The sequence below is a fragment of the Lampris incognitus genome, chromosome 3 (genome assembly GCF_029633865.1).
Source record: "Lampris incognitus isolate fLamInc1 chromosome 3, fLamInc1.hap2, whole genome shotgun sequence".
Classification (NCBI taxonomy): Eukaryota; Metazoa; Chordata; class Actinopteri; order Lampriformes; family Lampridae; genus Lampris; species Lampris incognitus.
The window spans coordinates 82,663,577-82,689,027 of record NC_079213.1 but is presented as its reverse complement, the minus strand read 5'-3'; the positions used below and the strand labels follow the sequence as shown (position 1 = coordinate 82,689,027).

Sequence of the window (25,451 nt, the reverse complement as noted above, 5' to 3'; positions counted from 1 at the left end):
CACTTTGATTTTGAGTATGATTCTGAATCCAGACCTCAATGGGCTAATGATTTTGATTTCCATTGATCATTCTTAGGTTATTTTGCTCTAAACACATTCCTCTGTCTAATAAATAAAGATTTTCAGCTGAAATATTTCATTCATCGAGGTCTATATTATGTTTTTAGGTGTTCCCTTTATTTTTTTGAGCAGTGTATATGGGAACACCGTTGTACAGTGATATTGATTGTAGAATTTGTAGATTATTGGTCCAACAAAAGCGTTGTCATTAAGCGTCAACCTCATTTCCTGTTTGAGTAGGAACGTGTTTACTGCTGCACCATTGTCCGGTGGGGGGGGGGGGGTGTCAACAGCGTTATATGGAGAGTGCCTCCAATCATAGTATAGGTGTCAGTTATATAACCTGACTCTATGGCCCATATAGATAAGATATTTATAAATAGGGGGCGGGGGGCGTGTCTTGGATTTTAGTTTCAAATTTCAGAATTGGTTCCAACATCTTAAAATATGTTTGCCAGCTAGCTCCCCCCTTTTCTTTTTTTGCTGAACTGACAGGAATGCCAAAAAAACAAGCCCAACCAGTCCCTGAATCTCTATCATCCCTACTCAGTCTTGATGTGCAAGCAAACCCTGGCCTTTTGCCCCTCATAAGATGAGCCTGGTCCCTGTACCAATAGCCAAAAAACCTCCTCATATCCACCAGGGAGAACAGCAAAGGGCCGGAGGAGACCTGCTATCATAGTGATACTTCCAAAGGAATATACACAATTGGTGTAGGGTTGCCAACTCCTTGAAATGGAAATAAGGAACAGTGGACAGGGATGGGGGTTGGATGGATGGGGCGGCGCGGGCATAACAAATATGTGCCTTACACAATACACACACACACACACACACACACATAAGGAACGATTCTTTATTTTAAGCAACGGTTGGCAACCCTAAATTGGTGTGATCCTGGGAATCCTGTATACATATTGTAATTATATACAGATATGTTGTTTCATGTGATGGACTTTTTCTTATTTTTCATTCCTAGTGGTTGCCTTTTATCTTGTGATGGAATCCCTCTCATTAATAGCATATGTCTGACTCTGGTTGGAGATTGGGACATGTCTTATCAAGAATGTGCATGAGAGCAGCACCGGACAGCGTGGAAGGCTGTTGATCGAGGGGCAAGCACGTCTCGTAAATCGACTCATGCAGAGAACAGGATAATTCTTTTGTGTACTTTCATGAAGATGCAAGAGAATAACTACAACTTACATCAGCTGTGGTATCCTTAATAAACTCCATGTACACACTATTTTCTTTCACTTTTTTTTCTATGCTGCTTCCCCTGTGCACAACAGAGGTTACTGGCCCAGCACTTAATCAATGTCTGGACATCTGACCTCAGCATACATAGATCAGGAAGAGAACAGAGACCAGTCCCACCTAATCATTCTTAATTTACTTAACCCTTATCTGTTCCATTAATGCAATATCAACATTGAACAACACTGTGCCCTAAAAAAGGGAGAAACTGGAATTTCTCTAATGGAATTCCAGAGCTGTAACATGATTTTAAACAGTTAAGCCCGTTGATTTAAAAAAAACCTGCAACCTAGGTTTACAGTCAACAGTTAATCCATTTTCTATATTTTCAGAAAGGCTGTAGTTTTCTGTAAGGTGTCTGCATGACCATGTTGTGCTATTTAGTTACTTAACTTATGGTACAAACATAGTTCAGCCCAAAGTTCAAAGAAAAAATATTGGAATAATTTACTAGACAATTTCTATAAGAATGTCTTGATGCATGCTCAATAATCCAGGTAAGAAAATCAAAAAAGGTTGAATCAGTTCATCTGGATACAACGTTTATTGACAGATACGGTTCATCACGCAACTAAGTGACATCTTCAGTCTAAACTGACTGCAGGTATCCCCACCCCTTATAAACAATACAGTACAATACAGTTGCATAACGACGGAAACCAACGACCAGTTTCATATGCAAATATAGGTGTGACCATTAACTAGAGTTTCAACTTTTATGTGTACTATTCACAGTGAATCCACTGTGTATGTTGCAATCACAGCATTGTAAGATGGTGATGACCAGTTTCATGTGCAACCCATATTTGCACATGAAACTTGGTTTCGGTCGTTTTGCAACTGTATTGTTTATAAGGGTGGGGATACCTGCAGTCAGTTTAGACTGAAGATGTCACTTTGTTGAGTGATGAAACGTATCTGTCAATTAACGTATCAAGATGAACTGATTCAACCTTTGATTTTTATTCGAATGTATCAAGAACATGACAGGACACAGGTGAGAAAATCTATTGTTTAATTTAAACAAATTTAAATCTACGGTACATTATTCTAATAAATATCACAAAATATTTTATCCCATTCCAACTAACTACTGTTCCATCAGGCTAGTAGATTATTCTTAAAGACAACTTATATGCTGATTCAAACTGAAAACTCCCACTGCAGGGCTTTTACAATACTGTGTGTATGTGTATATATATATATATATATATATATATATATATATATATATACACTCACTGGCCACTTTATTAGGTACACCTTGCTAGTACCGGGTTGGACCCCCTTTTGCCTTCAGAACTGCCTTAATCCTTCGTGGCATAGATTCAACAAGGTACTGGAAACATTCCTCAGAGAGTTTGGTCCATATTGACATGATAGCATCACGCAGTTGCTGCAGGTTTGTCGGCTGCACATCCATGATGCGAATCTCCTGGTCCACCACATCCCAAAGGTGCTCTATTGGATTGAGATCTGGTAACTGTGGAGGCCATTTGAGTACAGTGAAATCATTGTCATGTTCAAGAAACCAGTCTGAGATGATTCGAGCTTTATGACATGGCGCGTTATCCTGCTGGAAGTAGCCATCAGAAGATGGGAACACTGTGGTCATAAAGGGATGGACATGGTCAGCAACAATACTCAGGTAGGCTGTGGCGTTGACACGATGCTCAATTGGTACTAAGGGGCCCTAAGTGTGCCAAGAAAATAACCCCCACACCGTTACACCACCACCACCAGCCTGAACCGTTGATACAAGGCAGGATGGATCCATGCTTTCATGTTGTTGACACCAAATTCTGACCCTACCATACGAATGTCGCAGCAGAAATCGAGACTCATCAGACCAGGCAACGTTTTTCCAATCTTCTATTGTCCAATTTTGGTGAGCCTGTGCAAATTGTAGCCTGTTTCCTGTTCTTAGCTGACAGGAGTGGCACCCGGTGTGGTCTTCTGCTGCTGTAGCCCATCAGCCTCAAGGTTCGACGTGTTGTGCGTTCAGAGATGCTCTTCTGCATACCTCGGTTGTAATGAGTGGTTATTTGAGTTACTGTTGCCTTTCTATCAGCTCGAACCAGTCTGGCCATTCTCCTCTGACCTCTGGCATCAACAAGGCATTTTCGCCCACAGAACTGCCGCTCAATGGATATTTTCTCTTTTTCGGACCATTCTCTGTAAACCCTAGAGATGGTTGTGCGTGAAAATCCCAGTAGATCAGCAGTTTCTGAAATCCTCAGACCAGCCCGTCTGGCACCAACAACCATGCCACGTTCAAAGTCACTTAAATCACCTTTCTTCCCCATTCTGATGCTCGGTTTGAACTGCAGCAGATCGTCTTGACCATGTCTACATGCCTAAATGCATTGAGTTGCTGCTATGTGATTGGCTGATTAGAAATTTGCGTTAACGAGCAGTTGGACAGGTGTGCCTAATAAAGTGGCCGGTGAGTGTGTATATATATATATATATATATATATATATATATATATATATATATATATAAATATATATATATAAATTTAGCACAAAAAGTAAGGAAATTTGTGTTTGGTAGATTATTTCTTTGTTGTAATAATGCTTCTTGGCAATAAATCTTATATCAGGCACCTGATTGTCAGCACCTGGGGTACCAGAAGCTCAAAACAAGAGTCAATAGCAACAGCAAAATAAGCTGTTTGGCATTGGCAGAGAAGATTTGGCAAATTTTTCATGGGCGCAACCCACATACTCAGCTCTGCTGCTCATCCCACAAATGCATGTTCCTTACAAATGTGGCACCATTTAAAAGGGAAATAAACAGGCTTTCCAACGGTATAAGATTTATTGCCAAGAAGCATTGTTACAACAAAGAAATAATCTACCAAACACAAATTTCCTTACTTTTTGTGCTAAGTTTATATATATATATATATATTGACAGCTGTCAAGATTGACAAATGACGATTGCTTATCGCATGAAACAGGCTTGTACTGTCCATTAAAGAATTTACTTAAATCACTGATGTGTGTTTGTATATATACACATACACACACACACACACACACACACACACACACACACACACACACACACACACACACACACACACACACACACACACACACACACACACACGTAGAAGGGAACTGTAAAGCGATTGACAATTGAACAAGATCATCAGTTTTAAATGTAGGTAAAACTCCTTCATATTAATGAGAAATAGAGCTTCCCAACATACAGTAGTTCATTCATTGCCTGCTAACAGTAACACACAGTGGGCAGGGAAAGAAAGAATGGTAAGAACCACTTATGAGAATTCAGTGAAACTGAGGCACGGGACGACCACTCTCGACCAACAGTTTTGCAGAAGCGCAATCTACTACTGCAAGTACACACAAGAGTTAGTGCAATATATACCACAAAACAGTATATATAATGTTACATTGTACATGTATTATTGATAAAATAATTTTGTTTTACCTACGACATTTCCTTTCCATAAGTGGGAGAAAGATTGTTCGTATCTCTATGGAGAATACTAAGAAATGAACCATTAGCAGCGCAGAACAATTTAATATCCTACCAGCAGATGGTGAAATACTGCTTCTAGTGAAGTTGGTAATAAAGATCCCGAGATTGTCCACAAAGCTCTTATGAAAAAGCATTGCCCTTAATGCCTGCCATCATAGGCCAGAGTACTATTTGAATACTATGCTAAAAAAGAAAATGAAAAACTTTTAGCAGAGTTCTCCTTCAACTAGATATCTGGAAAATTCCTGGACCTGTTGCTAGCAGGTCCCCATATTGCAACAACACTGTCGTATTTTCATCAGACTGGATCAAAAAGTCATACTGAAATACTCCCAATTTTTGTGTGGGGTCCTCGACAAAATAAGTTAAGGACATTGAAAATAAATAAAACAAATCCACTTCTCCTCCGGACAGACGAGAACTATGGCACTGTGGATTACATGGCAACACATTTGTTGAGTTAGCTCTGAGCCAGTATGGTAGTATTAAGCTAAAAGCATTCAAAAGTATGCTGAAAAAGCAGAGGGCAAATTGTCACCTATATTGGTTTAAACACTGCTCCGTTGTAGTAGTGATAATGACCTTCCAGATGTCAGTGTGACCAAAATAGTCTGTCAAACGGGAGTCAGGCAGGCGCAACATCTTCACAGGCAAGGTGGCTGTAACTAGACACCCCTGGAGCTGGACAGGGGAAGGGGGAGTTGCTGGCTGCCATTTCGGCCTGAAATCCCCAAGTCATAGCAGTATAGAGAAGGGCAGTGGTCATTAAGGGAGTTTGAGATGGCACATTTCCCTTTTCCCTACTCCGCTTTTCCTTGGGTATCAAGAATAAACTTTGGCAGCATGGCTGAATCTCAACTGACATTGAGCAAAAGTGTGTGCTACTGGAACTGCTGTCTGTGACACAATTGTGTGTTCTGGCAAAGAGAGAACCATGCTATGGTCACAAGAACTTGCAAATGGCTGGTAGCTAAATACAAACTTCTAAGGCATCTCAGTAACATGCAATGGGAGAGATTTTGCAAACACAAGTCATGAGAGAATATGACATGCCACACAAAGGGATCACACCTCCCACACCTGTTTGGAAGACATGAGTCAAATTTGGCACATAATCTGTTTTTCTTCATTTGTTCAGCTTTTTGTTACGATAAAAAAAAAAAGTATCCAAAGATAAAAAGACAGCATTACAAGGCTGTTGGCCTGTTGTTACTTTAGGTTCAGTATTAAATATAGTCAAGCCATAAATTTGCTGCTTATTTCACTTTTTGTGGAACATTACAGCAGCCTGAGCACACCATAAAATAATTTACAAGTTTGGAAGAGAGACTAAATCATTCTCTCTCTCGTATGGAGGTTGAGAAGTAGAGGGGGCGACAAGTTATTTCCTACACAAGGGCAGAGACTCCCACTATCCCTCCCAAACCAGTGAAATGCCAAACCAGAGAAAGAGGATAAATTGGATTTGACAGAGTTAATATGTCAATATGACACATCTAACATACACATTAGAAAAAGAATGTCCACATTTCTCTGTGAGCTTGTGTATGATTGTGTATATGGTATCCTTTTTCGTGGTCATGGATCAAGTACCCAGTTTGAGTAGAAAGGATTGTGGGGGGGGGGGTTGGGCTAGTGCGTTAGTTTCTCTTTCTGTCCCCTCCATTTTTGGAGCTGGGTTACGTGCGTGTTTTGCTTTTGTCATCAAACAGAGAGCGGAGTAGGTAGACCTGAACTCCCGAAACCAACACCATGATGACCAGATTCATGAGGGACCAGATGTTCACCCGCTCAAAGTTACTCTCCTGGAGGTTTCGGTCACGAGCCTCAAATGCCCGCAGCACAGTCTGGATCTGCAGGCTCTTCCCCAGCCGAGCTTTCACATTGTTAATGGTGTCCTGGAGGAGAGATTGGGAGGTCAGATTAACTAGATCTAAAAACACAGCCGAGTAAGTGCCAAACTAGACCAGGCCCACCACTCGTACATTGGATAACTAGTGTATCAGGTACCAGGCAGTAGACTACAAAGCAGTATAAACGGCACAGAAGTGTGAGCCAGACTAGAGGAGGGCAAAGTTTCTCCAGGGAAAGTTCTTGGTTGGTAAACAAAGAATCAATCGTGGGTGTTCTTTCTTCTACCAGAGATGATCATCCTTCTCAGATGCAGGTTACAACTCTTGTACCTTTCTGTTTCTTTCTAAAAGCTAAGCGTGGTGACATCTATCACAACTAAAAGTTACTGACTGCAGATTGGAGCAGGCTGCTGGGTTGCAATCTTAAACTGTCAGATGGTAAGTTTATGGTTTTTTCTATTCTTGTTAAATTCACTGTAAGAGTTTGTCTAGAAGTGGTTGTTTACATGTAATTTTTCTGGCAGCCTTTTTGGTGGGTCACTTTGCCACTCCATGTGTCATCTGTGAACACACATGGCATAGTGATATACTTGATGACGGATAACAGAGTAAACAGAGTCTAAAGTTCTCAACTATGTCATTCCCAAAAATGAATACATTCTCCACATTGTATGTCAAACTTCTCCCTTTCTGCATAAAACAACACATGGCTTTCCTAAATGAGCAGCCTCCTCACCATGATATCCTCCAGCTTCATGTCCAGTATGTCTGTTCCATGGACATACTCCTTCCAGTCCTCTGGGTCCTCTCCATCTGAATCCATGTTGTCCAGGATCAGCTCAAAGAATATGATCTTCTCTGAGACAGAGCTGAATGTGTTGTCAAAGCAGAACATGTAGTCTCCATCCTCTGTTTCAACACTGGAAGAAAAGTGCAGGCAGCGTGTGCTTTTTATGCAGCTGTGTGATTAATGTGTCACTGTGAGTGTCTCTTGGATCACATGTGTGACTTACGTGTGTACTCCATCTGATTTCCGGTAGTCACTGAACAGTACTTGACCAGAGGGGGAGGAGATCTGAAAATCTACATCAAGACCCGCACCATCTAACACCTAGGGATAGTGGAGCATGTGCATGCATATACGCCACAAACAAACAAATATAAAGATGAGTTCGTGCGCGCGCACACACACACATACGGAAAGGGATCAGGGAATGAAAGAGGCATGAAAAATTGAGAAATCTTGCAAAAAGATTGCGGCAGTTCCATGAGTTTATTTTTGTCCGAGTTCATATTCTCTGGAGTCTAAGTAATGTGGTAGATAGTAAGTCAAAGTTTTTCTCTCTTTAATGGGAGCAGATAAGACGGAATATCTAAAAAATAACAGAGGATATTTGGGGTTTCATATAAAAACCGTAACAACTCATGTGGTATGTGGCATTATGAAAATAACATGGAACATTTTCATAACTCCACATACCAGAAAATCCAATGCAGATATTCAAAAGGGTGCGAGGTTGAATCCTGACTGGAAAAACAGGTTATCAACATTAAGGAAAATTGAGGGGCCGGTGGGGAAAAAAAAGCTTTCACCTCCAAAAAAACGATACAGATAAATTACATTACATAGAACCACTCATGCAGTTAGTATGTCTCAAACGAAACCAAAGCACAACTAATCACCCATTGCAATATGACTAAAAACAACTTGATTGTTCAAAGTTGGGCAGAAATTGCCTAGCGTACCACGATACTCCTAGCTGTCAATGGGGGCTATGACTAAATTGGCTTAAACACGTTGTAGACAAAGTTTGGGCTAGAAGGTTAAGCACAATACAGAAATAGAAACATTTTGCATCTGGGATCCTTATACCTGATACTCTATCTCCAGTGATGCATCTTTCTTCATGGTCTGGTAGAAACACTCCGTTCGACCGGCAGGTAAAGTGAACGTGAAGTCGCTGTCAAGAGACTGGGAGAAGGCGGCCAACACCGCGAACCTCTCTGGGAAGACGACAAACGCTGAGAATATACACAGAAACACCCTGACCACTACCATGATCGTCCGCATTTATCTCTTGCAATTGGGACACGAAATTTTAGTCAAATCAGTCAGACGGATTTACTAGTTACTCCCGTGGAGTTGTAGAGAAGCTGTGTTTGTCAAAACTTCCACTTCCCTCGGCCAGCTCACTCATTCGAAGACTATCACAGTGCAAGGACCCCGCCAGCACAAAACATAAACTCACTTCAGTTAGAAATGCACTAAATATTAATTTTATGTAAATTAAATGGTAAGTTTCTTGATATTTTTATTTTTTGCAATTCGCGAACATTACACGAAGCTGGAGACAGCAAAAAAAAATTGAGGCAAATTATAGGTATACGTTTCCAGTTGCACTCTGGGAAGTGACGTTCTATTTTCTCACATCTAATTTGGCTACATGTCAACGAGAACGCCAATTACGTGGAAGACTGAGCTACTTTAGTAGGATTTTAAAAAAATCTAAAATCAAAGGAGAATCAATCATCCCATTCATCCATCCCATTACAATAGTATATATGATGGATAGACCGGACAATTCTGTATTTAAACCAATCCGTTTTCTGGGTACATAATAACGTTTATTCAAGTAAATCGCCGTTTAAATGTACAGAAAATTGTCAAGATTCTGTTGATCTGAAAATGGCAGAATTTAGCTGCGCGTGTGATCAAATTTGTATTTTTATGTGAATATTGTCTGAAATAACTAATTCAAGTTGTTACTCCAGCGATGTTGCAAAACGTACACAATGTACACTCTCCTTTACATTAAGTATATTTAGAAAGCATTTAAGCTTTTTATGAAAAAAAAGAACAATTTGTACTTGGACGCATGTTTCACGGATTCATCAAAGAAGTCAAAACAAGTGGAAGGTGACGCGTCCCTCTCTCCATCTCAGCTTTGTCCGGGCAGATGGGCGGAGCTTTACTACTGATGTCACCGATTCTGTGATGTCCCTCAACGTGATTGGTCAACTAATCGACAGTCCTTATCTTCTATTGGTCAGCTGCAAAGCAGTGGTTGCGCTAAGCAAAAGCTAATCAGCAGTCAATAGCAGAAGCGAGCGAGCAAGGAAGGAGGCGGTGAAGTGTATACAATGGAAAATCGCACGCAATAAGTGTATTTTTTTGGTATCGTGCACGTCTGCTTTTCATTAATTCGTAATTTGTATAGTTTCTTAGCTCATAAAAGCGTGTCTTCAATTCACTGTGTCTCTACGAGTGATTAGAAGAGTCCCCCAAATAGCGAGGATGTTGGTCCCCGCGGGAAGATAATGAAGAGGTTGCGCGTTTTGTTGGTGTGCCTCATTGTAGCTCTCCTGTGCTGGTAAGCTAAAGACACATTTTCATATCCGTTCTCTGTTTTGTTTTTGTCGAACATGGCGAATATATTTAGCCGCGACACACCATTTATTGCTTTGATGCCTTGTCATGCCGATTTCCGCCCACATCTGTGAGGGAGGTTATCAATGTTGATTGTCATACATCGTTATTGCTACTGCTATCGTCAACGGCTAGCCAGTACATGTGGGAGTGATATATAGTTTGCCTTAGTTATACCCATCTGTAGCTCACAAGGGCTTTATTTTGTTTTTATTTGATTTTTTACTGTCGATGTTCAAATTGTGTTTTTGACAGTTAAGATGTCGACTTGTGTCCCTGGCCAGTTGTAGGAACGCCGTGAAAATAATTAGCTTACTAAACCAGAGTAATGCAAAGCTAAGGTTGTCAGCCTTACTTGCCTTATTGTCCTTATTTTTCTTGCTTCACAACAAGGAATATTTTCTCTTAGGAGCTCTGCATCTTTTTATAATGGTTCAGCTCGAATGTGTGTCCTCGCAATATAAGCTGGTAAAAGATTGTCATGAAATTAAATATGAATACTTAACTCCACTGTAAGAACACAGAGAAGTTGAAAGTTCCTATATTATAACTGAAACACACTGGTGCTAGATAAACCAAGTAACTATATATTTTGCCAAGGTTTAAAAGCAGAAGCTGCAAACATCAGGCATCATTTTTATTTGCAAGGGATAAACAGGCATTGATATGGTACACAGTAATATAAGTTAAAACAATACGCATCATGACAACATAAAATCGATTTACTGGTTCAATGAAAAAGTCGTTAATTTGCAGTGTCCTTAGTGACAGCTGGCACTTAAGTGAAAGTCATGAATTTGTGAAGCTCAGAGGCACTGACGTAGGTAACAATAATCAGGATAGCAAGAAAGGGATTACTGGTTAGCCAACATGCCAGCTTTCTCCAGGTGGGAGACTTGGTAACAACCATCTCTCCAGTTTGCGTCTGGACTTACTGTCGCATTTTTCCCCATGTCTTGGTGTTTTGTCTTGGTCGTTTCTTACGGATTACCACTTAGTTTTTCTTTACATGCAGCTCTAGAGGGTTTAATGTGTGTAGACTTTTTAATGGTGGGGGTTTGGCATCAAATCATATAGCTGGTAGACTACCACAGGAAGACCTGCTTGGCGATTGGAAAGATGGATACGTGATAAGTTTAAATTCTCGTAATTTGTTCGACGTTTTTGTCAGTGAGTTAAATTAGGCAATATTTTCACCTCCTACCCTCATAAGAAGTTGAGAACAAATTACACACACACACACACACACACACACACACTATGTGTGATTATGTCATCAGTGTACGGTTAATTGCATCATTTTTATTTTTTGAAAAGATACGCCCCACATCTATGTAAATAGGCTAAATGAAGTGACAATGCTACACTTAATGTCCATTCTTTTCCATTTGCTCATTTTAGTTGAGGAACAACACTCAGCTTTTTCTCTGTTTCATAATACATCAGCTTTTAGTGCTGATGTATTATTGATCATAACAAGGTTTAGCTTTACCTAATGTCTCCATCAATAAGAAAATGTTGCATAAGTGCTGAAACTGATTATGTTGTGTATAAATGGTTAATTCTAGAGATTGAACAATTGTTGATGTTGAGAGAAATCTGAGTTTAAGTCAAACTGCATTTTACAACAGAAAATACTGCTCTTTATGTATAATTTGAACAATAGTTACTGATTTTCTAAACCTTTTTATATTCGCTGTGGTTTGAATATTTTAAAAGCTTTAAGGCAAAATTCGAATCAGATGTTTCTTATCATCTTTACAGTATGTAAAAGAGCAAGTATTTCCTGTATCGTAAGGCACTGTTTTAGTTTCATTGCACATAGGCCAAAGGCTTGAGTATATTTGTGTAGCTATGGATTGTCACAGTTGAAACAAAACCTTTAGAAATAAGCCCTAATATTATATTTTCATGGTTACCTATATAACTTGTGTGGGTTTCTGTTTCTCTCTCCAACATATTATGCTTATGGTAAAACATACTTTGAGGCACATTGACGTCGCAGGAGACATTTATGTTGGTTGATCATATATATTGTTTGGCTTTACATGTTTTATAGTTTTAAGTAGCCCCAAAATTATTCAAGTCTTCTACCTCTCATATGTGCATCTCTAAAAAGAACGCATACACAGAGAAATATTTCTAATACTTAAATGACCTAATCTCATCACAACTTATTTATTGGTGCTTTTTTGTCCCGTATTTCGCAGCATAATGATAGTTAAATGTTTCCTTGACTGCCAGCCTTGTGAGGCAGTTAAGGGTTAACCATTTCCAGAGCAGCAAGAAGACAGTCCCTGTGTGTATAGTCTCCCTGCTTGAACAAGGAAAGAGAAAACACAAAGACAGCAGTAATAGCAGCTAGACAGAACAGTGTACTACTGCTCCATGTCCTGAGAAGACTAGTGACCAAGGCATAGATGTCCATCTGTTGAAAAGCTCAGGTTCATATTCAGGTAGTCATGAAGTGTGTCTGTGGTCTTTTAAGAAGTGAGTTTGCCTTTTCATTTTTTTTCTTTCTTTTTTCGTGGTCCTCTCTTCACTGTTTACTACTAGGAGAGGATTACAGTCTTGTCAGCCAGATGGGCTGATTGTTTTATGTGCTCTTGCACATTTTCACTTTCCTACAGCCAAAGTAATGACCATGCACAAACATGCACAGACTTGACTACAAATCCAAACCTTTGTTAGTACAGTGCTATTGACTTCTCACTCTGTCAATGCTTCACACATCCCAAAAGGAATACAATGGAAGCATGGGTAACGCAATCACTGATATACGTACTTAAAAGGAAGAATGTGAAGCTCAGTAACTAGAGCACCATTCAATCTCATAGACATTGGTGATTTGCCTGGCCAAACTTATTCCTGGTACATAGACTAAATCGTTCTCTGTTAGCACCGCCTAAGGATAACACGTCAAATGACATCACATATTTGGGGTGTAAATACTTGGGTTTGTCAAGGCTGTTGCATGCGTGTGCAGTATTTGCTGGTACATGAAGTAAATGCGGGACAGGCTCTTTGAGTAGGAAAATACCATTTCCTCTGTAAATATGAGTTACACTAAAGCGGTTCCAGTTTTAATAAACAATATAGACCATTGGTACTCCCTGGATGCACATAGCGGGAGCGGTGAAATTTCAAAGGCAGCAGGATTCCAAGGTGTGAATAAAGCCCCCCTCCCCCCAGGCCAAATTACCATGACATCATGATAACAGGGTATCACACGTCTGTGTAGCCTAGATGATGCTACAAATCAGCTGGTTGTTGACAGCAAAGGTACACATGGTCATCGTTGTGTTTGAGCGATTCCAGATTGCAAACAAAGCAACTCGCACTGAGTGGATAGCTTTACCCATTTTCCTTTTGACAGTAATTTAAATTAACCAGTATCATTAATGCCGGTAGACTAGCTTAAACTAGATGCTAGTAGGTTGGTAAACCAGTTAGACTCGGCATGCATGTCATCCTCTTCCCGGTTCATAAGGATGACAAGGATAGTAGGCTTGCCACAGGATAGTGTCGAGATGCTCTGTGTGTGTGTGTGTGTGTGTGTGTGTGTATCTCCCGTAATAGCTTTAGGCTGTCTTTTTGCTATTAATAATAATTAATTGAAACTTTGGCATTTTGAATTCTGTGTAGCTGTGCTTGTTTGTGGTAACACTGGAGAAGAGGCTAACACCATTCAATAACTAAATACGATACCATAGAAAAACACGCTTGTGACGAAGTGCCTCGCACAGATGTGACAATAGATGTGTGGACCCCAGTGGTGTTTTCCTGATATGTTCTGAGGTATTTAACCTCCTCCACGTGGGTAAACTACATTGTTGGTTTGATTGGGGTCTCCCCATTTAAATCCTATTATTTGGGCACTTCTGCTTTTCATGGAAAGGAATTGTTGGGGGGGGTGCTTTCCACCTTGCTGTTTCACTTTACAAACCCATATTCAACAAGACTGGGATTTTCTTTATTTGGATTGTACTTTTACCTTTCTATCACTGTACATATTTATGTTTGTAGCTCTACACTCACTACACTACACACTGGTTTGGCTAGGGTCTCCCTGTTTAAATCCAATTATTTGGGCACTTCTGCTTTTCATGGAAAGGAATTGTGGGGAGGGGGGCTCTCCACCTTGATATGTCACTTTATAAACCCATATCCAACAAAACTGGCATTTTCTTTCTCTGGATTGTACTTTTACCTTTCTATCATACTGTACATAGTTTATATTTGTAGCTCTAAACTCAGTAGGTAGTTATCTACATGGAAATACTTACAAATGTACAAATTTGTCCCATAGAAGGAGACTTGTGGCAGGGGACAGTGGAACTCCCGCTCTATTGTCAAGACTTGCCCGGCAGCAGGAGAAGCACATTAAAGTAGCCCTGCTTTGAGCTGGCATGCCAACCCTTCACTTTGCTTATTGGTGAACTTGATGTGTCTTCATTAGTGTCTCTTTTACTAACTGTGAAGAGGACAAACGGAGGAGAAATGAACTTGAAGTCAGCCTTCAACTCTGCATATTTTTTATTTCCTTAATTGCATATGATGGCATCTTGTTACTACAGCTTGTCTGCTGCTGACATTTCTCAGGTCTTCTAGGTGTTTTATTATGTTTTTATTGGTTCCTGGAACGGGCAGTATGGACTGTTTTTTTAGGTTACAGTTGGGCAGCTCCAGACATCTAGCTGTGTTTTACCAGTCACAGAATCGACAAAAGGCATCGATGTACATGTGTAGATACACCGATCAGCCAAAACATTAAAACCACTGGCAGGTAAGTGGATAACATGTATTATCTTGGTAAAATGGCACCTGTCAAGGTGTGGGATATATTAGACAGCAAGTGAACAGTCAGTTCTTGAAGTTGATGTGTTGGAAACAGGAAAAATGGGTAAGCATAAGGATCTGAGTGACTTTGACAAGGGTCAAATTGTGATGAGCTAGACGACTGGGTCAGAGCATCTCCAAAATGTCTTGTGGGGTGTTCCCGGTATGCAGTGGTCAGTACCTACCAAATGTGGTCCAAGGAAGGCCAACTGGTGAACCGGCAACAGGGTCATGGGCCCTAAAGGCTAACTGATGCACGTGGGGGAGTGAAGGCTAACCCGTCTGGTATGATCCCACGGAAGAGCTACTGTAGCTCAAATTGCTGAAAAGTTAATACTGGCTATGATAGACAGGTGTCAGAACACACAGTGTATCGCAGCTTGCCGTGTAGCTGCAGACTGGTCAGAATGCCCATGCTGACCCCAGTCCACCGCCTAAAGCACCTAAAAATTGAGTATCAGAACTGAGCAATGGAAGAAAGTGGCCTGATCGGATAAGTCACATTTTCTTTTACGTTATGTGGATGGCTGGGTGTGTGTGCGTTGTTTACCTGGGGAAGAGATGCAACCAGGGTGCACTATGAGAAGAAGGCAAGTCTGCTGGGAATCCTTGGGACCTGGCATTCATGTGGATGTTACTTTGACATGTACCACCAACCTAAACATTGTTGCAGACCAAGTATACCCCTTCATTGCAACAGTATTCCCTGATGGCAATGGCCTCTTTCAGCAGGATAATGGGCCCTGCCACACTGCAAAGGTGTTCAGGAATGGTTTGAGGACATGACAAAGAGTTCAAGGTGTTGCCTTGGCCTCCAAATTCCTCAGATCGCGATCTGATCGAGCATTTGTGGGATGTGTTGGAAGAACAAACCCGATCCATGGAGGCCCCACCTCGTAACTTACAGGACTTAAAAGATCTGCTGCTAAAGTTTTGGTACCAGATACCAGAGGACACCTTCAGTGGTCTTGTTGAGTCCATGCCTCGATGGGTCAGAACTGTTTTGGTGGCACGAGGGGGACTTATACAGTATTAGGCAGGTGGTTTTAATGTTTTGGCTGATGGGTGTATAAGCCTGGCTAGTTAACATCTAAACCACTGGGGAAAGTGTTTGTGTATGTATGTGTGAACATGCACGTTCCCAGTTAATTTGGCAGAAATGGCCTACCATCTGCCCTAGGCACAGATCTTTCCACCCGTTTGATTTTTAATTTGAGGCATACGAGGTGTATGCCAGTGCACGAAGAAGGCAAATGCTGCTTTCCTCTTCTTGGTATTTGTAACATACTTCTTCTCACTCCAGCTGGTGAGCTGCTAGGACATTTCCAGAAGGATTTCTCTCACACAACACAAATCTCCCTTGTTTGAAATGGCCAGTGAATCTCCTTGGGTGGCAAAATGAACACTGGTTGTAATCACTGCTTTTGAATAGGTGCCACATTTAACAAAAATTTGACACCATAATATCATTGTTCCCCCATGCCGCTGGTTAACTATTCTCTCAGCCGGTTTCGGATTATTTTTACTATGTAAAAACCTATCACTCCAACAGTTTTCTGTGTCTGTTGTTAGGAATGTAGTGACAGTTGGCTCACTTGCTGGTGAGTGTCAAAATACAAAATTGCATACATGTTTGTAAAATCAAATTTGTGTGAACCGTGTTTTTAATTTATAGTTTATTTCTTCACTGGACAAGAGGAGCCAGCCGGCTGTTGGTTTGTATGTAGGTCTTTCCGCATTTACTCATAGGCCCACACAGACACTTACACAGTAAGACTACACCAGTTTAGGGCTTTGCTTGCCCAACCTGTTTCTTTTCTTAACTCCTGACAAGGTTGAGATGTTTGACATGGCCTTTTACTACCTCCCTGCCCCGATATCATGTTTAACTTACTCATACCCTCAGCGTTTGAGAAGTACATCTTCTGAGCTACTTTAGATCTCCAACATTTATCTGTATGCTGATTGAAGAGCTCCTAATTAATAATAAACAACAACTGAAATTTGTAAAATGCAGTCTCAAGAAATTCCTTATTTGAAGTTGTCAAACATTTGAGGTGTTGCCAGAAGATAACATGTATTATGCTGTGAACAAGTTAAAGCTCAAACATTGTTCTTTACCATTTGCTCTTTGACCCTTCAGGAGGCCTCTCTAACTTCGTCATAGGTAATGCTAGTACAGAGTGTTAAGTAAAATAAGGCACTGAATAGAAAGGGGGCCCCATAGTAAAAAGAACTGTGTCCTGCCCACATTGTAAAAGTTTTCCCAGTTGTGTTACATAAGATTATTTTTATTGCCCACATGCAGCAGTAGCAGTGGTCAGTTATTGTACTGGCATGTTCCCACCCAGTAGATGCTGATATGTCTCTGTATTTGGACACTGGGAGGAACAAATGCTGGTAAGCTGTGTATTCCTTAGCCACTCCAAAAATGGGAGGGGGATGGGAAAAGAATAAGTAGCAGGAGTGGAGGGTCATTGAGCATAGCTGGGGGTAGCAAGAAGTTGCTTACTTCAGCTTTCTCCATTAACTCACTGCTTCTTTGCTGTCCGTACGATTCAGTCTGCTCTCTAGCTTTTTTTTTAGTCCTGTAATGCCAAATTACACCTAACAACATAAATGTCCCTATAAGTGCTATGCTTTCTTTGTTGTATAACTCTTGCTGTTGCTATTGTATTTTTGTTGCCCTAAAGGACGTTACGGCCCCCTGGGGGGGGGGGGGTGTTTCTCAGAGTGAAAGAGGCAAACATGTGATGAACTCGGTGGTATTTCACCTTGCATTTGCCCTGTTCATGCTATTTTGACGGCACACTGTCACATTCTGTCTTAACTCCTGGTCAGGGTAAGGTAGTCTTTGGGGTTTTAGGCAAGACTTTAATATTAACGTATCTGAGAACTTTAACATTAATTCCTTTGTTTGTTTTTTTTCATGATTAAAAAGAGAATTTAAGGATGTGCAATTCCTAATGTAGTCTATAGGGAGCACTGGCTGTATTATCAACCATCATTCTGACCCAACTTGACAGATATTTTTAGCATGCATTTGTTAAATGCAGCAAAGGATGTGTCCATGATATCAATTCATAATGAGCTGCAGATATCTGAGCTTTCTTGGTGCAGTGACTTTAGTGAGTTCCCACACATTGTACTTCTAAGCTATGTAGGTGGCATACATGTGTCCAAATGCTTACACAAACTCACTGCGATATTCATGTATTTAGTTAGTCAGACCATGCTGCGTACTAGAAACATAGGTCTGCGTTGCACCCTAAACGATCACATAAAAGGCAAGTGGAGCATCCTTAATGTCGCTACATTACATAGTGGTAAGATTTCAGAGGCAAATTGTATATCCTTATTTGTAGTAGACATATGCAGAGCCAAATATTTGAAGTGTTTTCTGGGGGCAGTTTCTTTGAGAGGATGTCCTGTTGGCCTGTTTTATAAACACAGCTGAATCATCCTTTTTACTGACAGCAACCATAGCATATTTCCTTCTTCCTGTCTGGTATTTATCTTTGTGGCTCAGTAATCTTAATCTTTCTTTCTTGCTCTGCCTTTTGATTTCCATTCACCCTCCTTTCCTCTTTCTCTTGTACTGAGTGGCATCACTTTTTTTCTGTCTAAGGTACACTGTCATAGACACTGCAGCCTGAAGTGCTGGTGAATTGCTACAAAATGACCAACAAAAAAAACTTGATGTGAAAGAATATTCAGAGCAAAGCTTTGATGTGTTGTTTTCTTATCGAGGTAAACATGACATGACAAAAAATGAATGATATAAAAACTAAAGGATTGTCCTTTTATAGTAGCTACCTAATCAGCACCAATGTATATGTACTGTATTCTATCCTGCAAAGGTCCTTGGTGAGTTTCATTTCAAACTAACCCAGGAATGCACTGTTCTCATTTCAGTCAGCAGTTTCAGAACTTGATTTGCAAAACCTGATTTGAATGTGAAAAATGTTTGTTTAATGCCTCTGGGGGTGGCTTATATACAAACCCTTAGATGAAAGATGGTGTGCAAGTTAGTCTGCCTGAGAGATGCAGCCTAATGAGCTGTCAATGTGAGTGAGGCTTTTGTCATTCTCTGACTGAACATGTTAGTGATGCAGTGTTTCTCTTCGCCAGTCCCTTTGTCTGCCCTGTTATCAGAGGATAGAGGCGCAGTAATGCGAGGTCTGTCTCTCTGTTATTGTTATAGCAAGCCAGGGCTCAGCGCTCCAGACTGGCAGTTCTATGGTTTAAGCCGGGTAGACTGAGCTGGACTGGCACTCTGGAGCTCCTATTGTCCCTGCCCACTGGCCATGGAGACTGTTGAGTGCACTGAGCCCTTTTGTCTGCCTGCTTGTCTTTTTTTGTATGTCTTCTCTCCTCACATTATAAACCCAGGTTACCTGTACCATGAGTATGTATAAGGCAGGGGTATCCATTCCGGCCTTGAAATGCATCTTATTGCCATGTTGATAAGATATAATTCTTAAAAGATTTTATTTGTCACATACACACAAGTACAAGTCCCGAGTGCAGTGAAATGAAAAAAAAAAAGAAGGTACGAGCTCCAAAATGAAATGTGCAAACAGCAAAGTACAGCAGGTACACATGCATTCCAATTTGTAATATACAATTTACAATCAACAGCTTAAAAAATAAAACAGATATGGATCACTCAATGAAATAAGAATCAAAGTACAGGATTAACTTATTTTGGTCAATTACAAGACTTAAAATTTACTTTTTCTTCATTCTTCATTCGTGAAATTATTATCAAATTTGTATCAATCAAGTGCGATTTAATTTGTTTCTTTTTTATTATTGTTAGATCATATCTTTGAAACATTGGAAAATTGAAATCTGACACATACCATCTTTGGTGGAGGAAAAAAAAAGCCTTAAGGAATATTAACATATAGTGACATTTTGACTTTTACTGCAGAGGTAGACTACTACAGTTAGAGTTTGTTTATTGGACTTGTACCATTCTGCTGTCTTTCACATACATATTGGCCCCATAGGGTCTTAGTTGGACTTGTGACCTTAATATCTCTGGCTTGACTCAAACTCGATAAGCTTCGGTCTCGATCCTCGGACTCTCTCCCCTAAAGACTTGGTCTGGACTTGGTCTTGTCTTGGTTGGTCTTAACTGCAATGCTAGCCCTGCCCTCATAACAAAGGTTAATTGACTGATTATGATTAGTAGCAAGCGACTGTCTTTCGTAGGCTTCATACCATTTTAGCTTTTAGAGACTCGATTTAAGGATACATCTATATGTAGCTTCTGTGTGCAGTAACTAGCCCAATTTGCAGCATCTTGTCTTAACTTAATCACAAAAGTTTGTATAATTGAGGCTGTAAGTAGGGCAGTAGTGAGAGCTGAATTCTGGTTATTTTGACTTCATGCTATGTCAGTTGTTCAATGCGGGATAGCAGTGTTTACTTGGTGGTTAAAAAGTATTCTAGAGGTGGAGATTGCTGGTTTTAAAGGTGGGACCAATGTCGGCACAATAATGCAGTTTTTTTTTTTTTGGTCTGTGTGTGGGTGGGTAAGCAAAGGGACTGATGGGTTGATTGATGGGATGATTTGGCAGCCATGGCTGGCTGTGGAGTGATTTTTTTTTTTATCGCTCTTCAGTAACATGATGTTTTTCTGGCAATGTAAATAAGAGTGCAAGTAGTTTACTAGAAGTTATGAGTGGCTGTGTTGATTTTTTTTTTTTTTAAGAAGTGCATATTTTGGATTTTTTGATATTCTTACATATTCTAAAATAAGGATTATGGCTGAATATGTGTTATTAGCTTTGAATCATCTGAAAGAGTTAAAAAATAATGATTTTAGCATTTTTTTGTTTGTTCTTCTTCTCGAGTGAAAGACTGCATTTATTTTTGTCGTCCTAAAATAGGTTTCCTGTGCTCCCCTCCCCCTCTCTCACCAACTGCTGTGTGACTGCTTACCTTTTTCCTACCCCTGACTCCTTTTGGTTCTGTCATTTTGGTCTGTTTCTAGTTCTCCCTTTGTCAGTGCCTGTTGTATGTAGCATGTCTGGGATTGTGTGTCCGGGATTGTCAGTGTGCGGGTATGTGGGAGGGGGCTCTGGTCGTGGCTGATGCAGGAAGCATGCTGCTCCTTCTGAACATTGTGTACTAAAGTTAGTTGGTGCATGTTTTGAGCAGGCTTACATCTAAAGCCATAGTTGGGTCATCCTGCCTGATCCTCTCAAGTTGGCCACTGCATAGAAGAACCACATTATCTTGTTATCTCATAGACCAAAATGATTAGATTTGTATTCGGCCCCAAAATGGAGCAAGAAATACAGGCTAGGCTGCACCGCTGTTGCCATTTCTTCAGCACAATGTCTGTGACTACAGTTGGCTTATTGTTTTCGCCATCTTTTATAATGTTGTTGGGTCACTTATTGAATGTCACAGGACTAACATCCGTTTTGTGAGTTCTGTTCTTGTAAATATGAAGTTTTTTTTCTTTTCTCCAGTAGCTTTCAGGCTACTGATGTGTGCTTTGGGCTATATAGTAGTGACACTGCCCATTAGTATGAAAGTACGCCACGTACCCGAGGAGTATGCAAATGTTTTATGAGTTTTTGTTCCCCTGCAAGGGTGCACGTGCATGTTTGAATCCACGCCCACATATACAGATCCATCCACATGCACACACGAATTGGCCGAGTGGCAATTCCGATCAGATCTCATTAGATCGCATGACTGCATTCGTTGCACCCCCTCTGGAACAGTGTTCGGAGCCGATGCTCCTGATGTGGCCTCTTTTTGATCCCAGTCTAACTGCGACCGTTGTGGTGCTTCCCATCACCACAGTGCAAGCGCCACAGAGCAATGGGCACCAAAACCCAGGCACAGGAAGTTTTTTTTTTTCCCACAGGCCATCTCTGTCATGAACACTTAACAGTATGGTACAGGAATAGATATTTATTATGTAAATGTCCATCCATTATCCAAACTGCTTATCCTGCTCTCAGGGTCATAGGGGTGCTGGAGCCTGTCCCAGCAGTCTTTGGGCGGCAGGTCGGGAGACACCCTGGACAGGCCGCCAGGCCATCACAGGGGGCACACACACACGCACACACACACACACACACAGAGGGACACACCTAGGGACAATTCAATACAAATATACAATTGTAAATACACATACAACTGCTAGATAATTTGCCTCCAATGTCCCGCTGTTGTTCAATTTATTTCTTCTGTTTTGTTGTTTTTTTTTTTTTCTTTTTCTGTGTGAGTGATGTCTGCAAGTGCGAGAAGCTGCTGTGTACTGGAGTCAAACTGTCCAACCTGAACAATCCCTCTAATATACTCATTCCTAATCCTGTCCTTCTCACTCCCAATGAAAATCTCAGGATCCTCAACTCTGCCACCTCCAGCTCTGTCTCCTGTCTTTTCGTCATTGCCACAGTCTCCAAACCATACAACATAGCTGGTCTCACAACCATTTTGTAGACCTTCCCTTTAACTCTTGCTGGCGCCCTTCCATTGTAAATCACTCCTGATACTCTTCTCCACCCATTCCACCCTACCGGCACTCTTTTTTTCACCTCTCTTCTGCACTCCCCGTTACTTTGTACAGTTGACCCTAAGTATTTAAACTCATCCACCTTTGTCACCTTTACTCCTTGCATCCTCACCATTCCACGGTCCTCCCTCTCGTTCACGCATATGTATTCCACCTTCCTCCTACTGACTTTAATTCTTCTTCTCTCCATTGCATACCTCCAGCTGTCCTCACCCTGCTCCCTACTCTCGATACAGATCACAATGTCCGTGAACATCATAGTCCACGGAGACTCCTGCCTGATCTCATCTGTCAATCTGTCCATCACCATAGCAAACAAGAAAGGGCTCAGAGCTGATCCTTGATGTAATCCCACCTTCACCTTGAACCCATCTGTCATTCCTACTGTACACCTCACCACTGTCATACTGCCCTCATACATATCCTGCACCACTCTTCTGACCTCTTCTGTACTTCTTCATCAACATTCTCAAAGCAAACATCACATCTGTAGTGTTCTTTCCTGGCATGAAACCATACTGCTGCTCACTAATCATCACCTCTCTTAACATAGCTTCCACTACTCTTTCCCATATCTTCATGCTTTGGCTGATCAACTTTATACCTCCGTAGTTACCACAGTTCTACACATCACCCTTATTCTTGAAAATCTGCAACCCTGAGAGCAGGATAAGCGGTTTGGATAATGGATGGATGGATGGTACCAGTATGGTTTTTCTCCACTCCTCAGGCATCCTCTGACTTTCCAAGATTGTGTTAAATAATCTAGTTAAAAACTCCACTGCCATCTCTCCTTAGCACCTCCATGCCTCCACGGGTATGTCATCTGGATCAACCGCCTTTCCACTCTTCATCCTCTTCATAGCTGCCCTCACTTCTTCCTTGCTAATCCACCACACTTCCTGATTCACTATCCCTACATCATCCCACATTCTCTCTCTTTTTCTTCAAAGTACTCCTTCCACCTTCTCAACACACTCTCCTCGCTTGTCAACATATCCATCTCAATCCTTCATTGTCCTAACTTGCTGCACATCTTTCCCAGGTTGGTCCCTCTGTCTAGTCAATCGGTACAAGTCTTTCTCCTTCCTTAGTGTCCAACCTCTCATGAAACCGAGCATACACCTTTTCCTTTGCCTTTACCACCTCTCTCTTCACTTTATGCCACATCTCCTTGTATTCCTGTCTACTTTCCATTATAATTCCATATAATACGTTCCATTATAATTCTGTTATCGTCTTTAAATGTTGTATTCTGTAAACTGTAAACGCAACAATCCATTGCACGTTTTCCATCTTGGAAGAAAGATCCCTCCTCTGTTGTTCTCTCTGAGGTTTCCTTCCTATTTTTTCTCCCCGTTAAATGTTTTTTTTTTTTTTTTAGGAGTTGTTTCTTATTCGATGCGAGGGTTGAAGGACCAGATGTTGTGTAAAGCTCCTTGAGGCGAATTTGTGATATTGGGCTGTACAAATAAAATTGATTTGAATTTCTTCATCTCTCTGACTATCCCACTTCTTCTTTGCCAACCTCTTCTTCTGTATACTTTGCTGTACTTCCTCATTTCATGCTGGACTTCCACATTCCGCCATCAAGTCTCCTTGTCTTCCTTCCTGTCTCCAGATAATACACCAAGTACCTTCCTAGTTGTCTTCCTTCACTATTTCTGCAATGGTTACCCAGCCATCCGGCAGCTCTTCACTACCACCCAGTGCCTGTCTTAACTCCTCTCTGAACGCCACACAATAGTCTTCCTTCTTCAGCTTCTACCAATTGATCCATGGCTCTTCGCTCTCTTCCTCTTCTTGATCTCCAAAGTCATCCTACAGACCATCCCATCTGATGCTGCCTAGCTACATTCTCCCCTGTCACCACCTTGCAGTCTCCAATCCCTGTCAGATGGTGCCTCCTACATAAGATAGTCCATCTGTGTGCACTTTCCTCCACTCGTACACATCACCATGTGTTCCTCCCTCTTCTAAATATGTATTCACCATAGCCATTTATATCCTTTTTGTAAAATCCACCACCATTTGTCCTTCTACATTCCTCTTCTTGACACCATACCTGCTCATCACCTCTGTTCCCTTCACCAACATGCCCACTGAAGTCGGCTCCAATCACCACTTTCTCCTCCTTGGGTAAACTTCTTCCAACTTAATCCAGAATTCTATCACTTTATCCAATTTAACCCAGAATTCTTCTTTCTTTTCCATATCACACCTAACTTGCAGGGCATACGCATTGATAATATTCATCATCACACCTTTGATTTCCAGCTTCATACTCATCACTCTTCCTGACACTGTTGTCATTGCCAACATGCATTTTTTGGGGGGGGGGGATTCCCCTCCCCCCTTTTTCGCCCCAATTGTATCTGAGCTGTCCCGATCTCTGCTCTACCCTCTCTGCCGATCCAGGGAGTGCAGACTACAACAATCCTCCTTCAATACATGTGGAGTCACCAGCCACATCTTTTCACCTGAAAGTGAGGAGATTTGCCCGGGGGACATAGCGTGTGGGAGGATCATGCTACCCCCCCCCCCAACAGGCGCCTTGATTGACCAGAGGAGGTGCTAGTGCAGCGACCAGGACACATACCCACATCCGGCTTCCCACTTGCTGACACAGCCAGTTGTTTCTGTATGGACGCCTGACCAAGCCGGAGGCAACATGGGGATTCGAACTGGCGATCCCCGTGTTGGTAGGCAACGGAATAGACCGCCACACCACCCGGACACCCCAACCTCCAATACACTTGACATACACTTCCTTCAGAATTACCTCTGCTCCATTTCTCTTCCTATCTGCATCATGGTAGAATCTCAGATAAGTCGCAGCATTGGACTGTATGCATCACCTGTCATCCTCAGCTTTTAAGAGTTTTATGGACTAAACCACATTGGTCATAAAAAGGTAGAAGTCATAAAAAGGAAACTTAAAAGTGTAGGGGGAGG

At 41.2% G+C, this 25,451-nt stretch overlaps 2 protein-coding genes across 5 annotated transcripts in view; one reads left to right on the top strand and one right to left on the bottom strand.

The window, feature by feature from the left end:
- Positions 1 to 3,949: 3,949 nt before the first annotated feature.
- On the bottom strand, positions 3,950 to 8,863 carry tmed5 (transmembrane p24 trafficking protein 5). Its single transcript, XM_056277284.1, has 4 exons — positions 8,558 to 8,863; positions 7,698 to 7,795; positions 7,421 to 7,604; positions 3,950 to 6,729 (listed from the first exon to the last, which is right to left on the bottom strand). The coding sequence occupies exons 1-4, from the start codon at positions 8,753 to 8,755 to the stop codon at positions 6,511 to 6,513; spliced, it is 699 nt and encodes a 232-aa protein (XP_056133259.1). The 5' UTR covers positions 8,756 to 8,863; the 3' UTR covers positions 3,950 to 6,510.
- Positions 8,864 to 9,796: 933 nt separating this feature from the next.
- The window catches only part of suco (SUN domain containing ossification factor), a 101,560-nt gene continuing 85,905 nt past the window's right edge, over positions 9,797 to 25,451 (top strand). For all 4 annotated transcript variants that reach the window (XM_056276539.1, XM_056276540.1, XM_056276538.1 and 1 more), the window contains exon 1: positions 9,797 to 10,055. In XM_056276539.1, the coding sequence (XP_056132514.1) occupies positions 10,003 to 10,055 (53 nt within the window). In that variant the 5' untranslated portion in view covers positions 9,797 to 10,002. The remainder of the gene's footprint in view (positions 10,056 to 25,451) is intronic.

Bases quoted from the DNA above. Each gene is read 5' to 3' on its own strand.
- tmed5 (XM_056277284.1), bottom strand. From the start codon at position 8,755: ATGCGGACGATCATGGTAGTGGTCAGGGTGTTTCTGTGTATATTCTCA. The intron at 7,605-7,697 runs GTAAGTCACACA...CTTTTCTTCCAG, and splicing joins AAATCAGATGGAGTACACAC to TGTTGAAACAGAGGATGGAG. The intron at 6,730-7,420 runs GTGAGGAGGCTG...TCTCTCCTCCAG, and splicing joins TGAAGCTGGAGGATATCATG to GACACCATTAACAATGTGAA.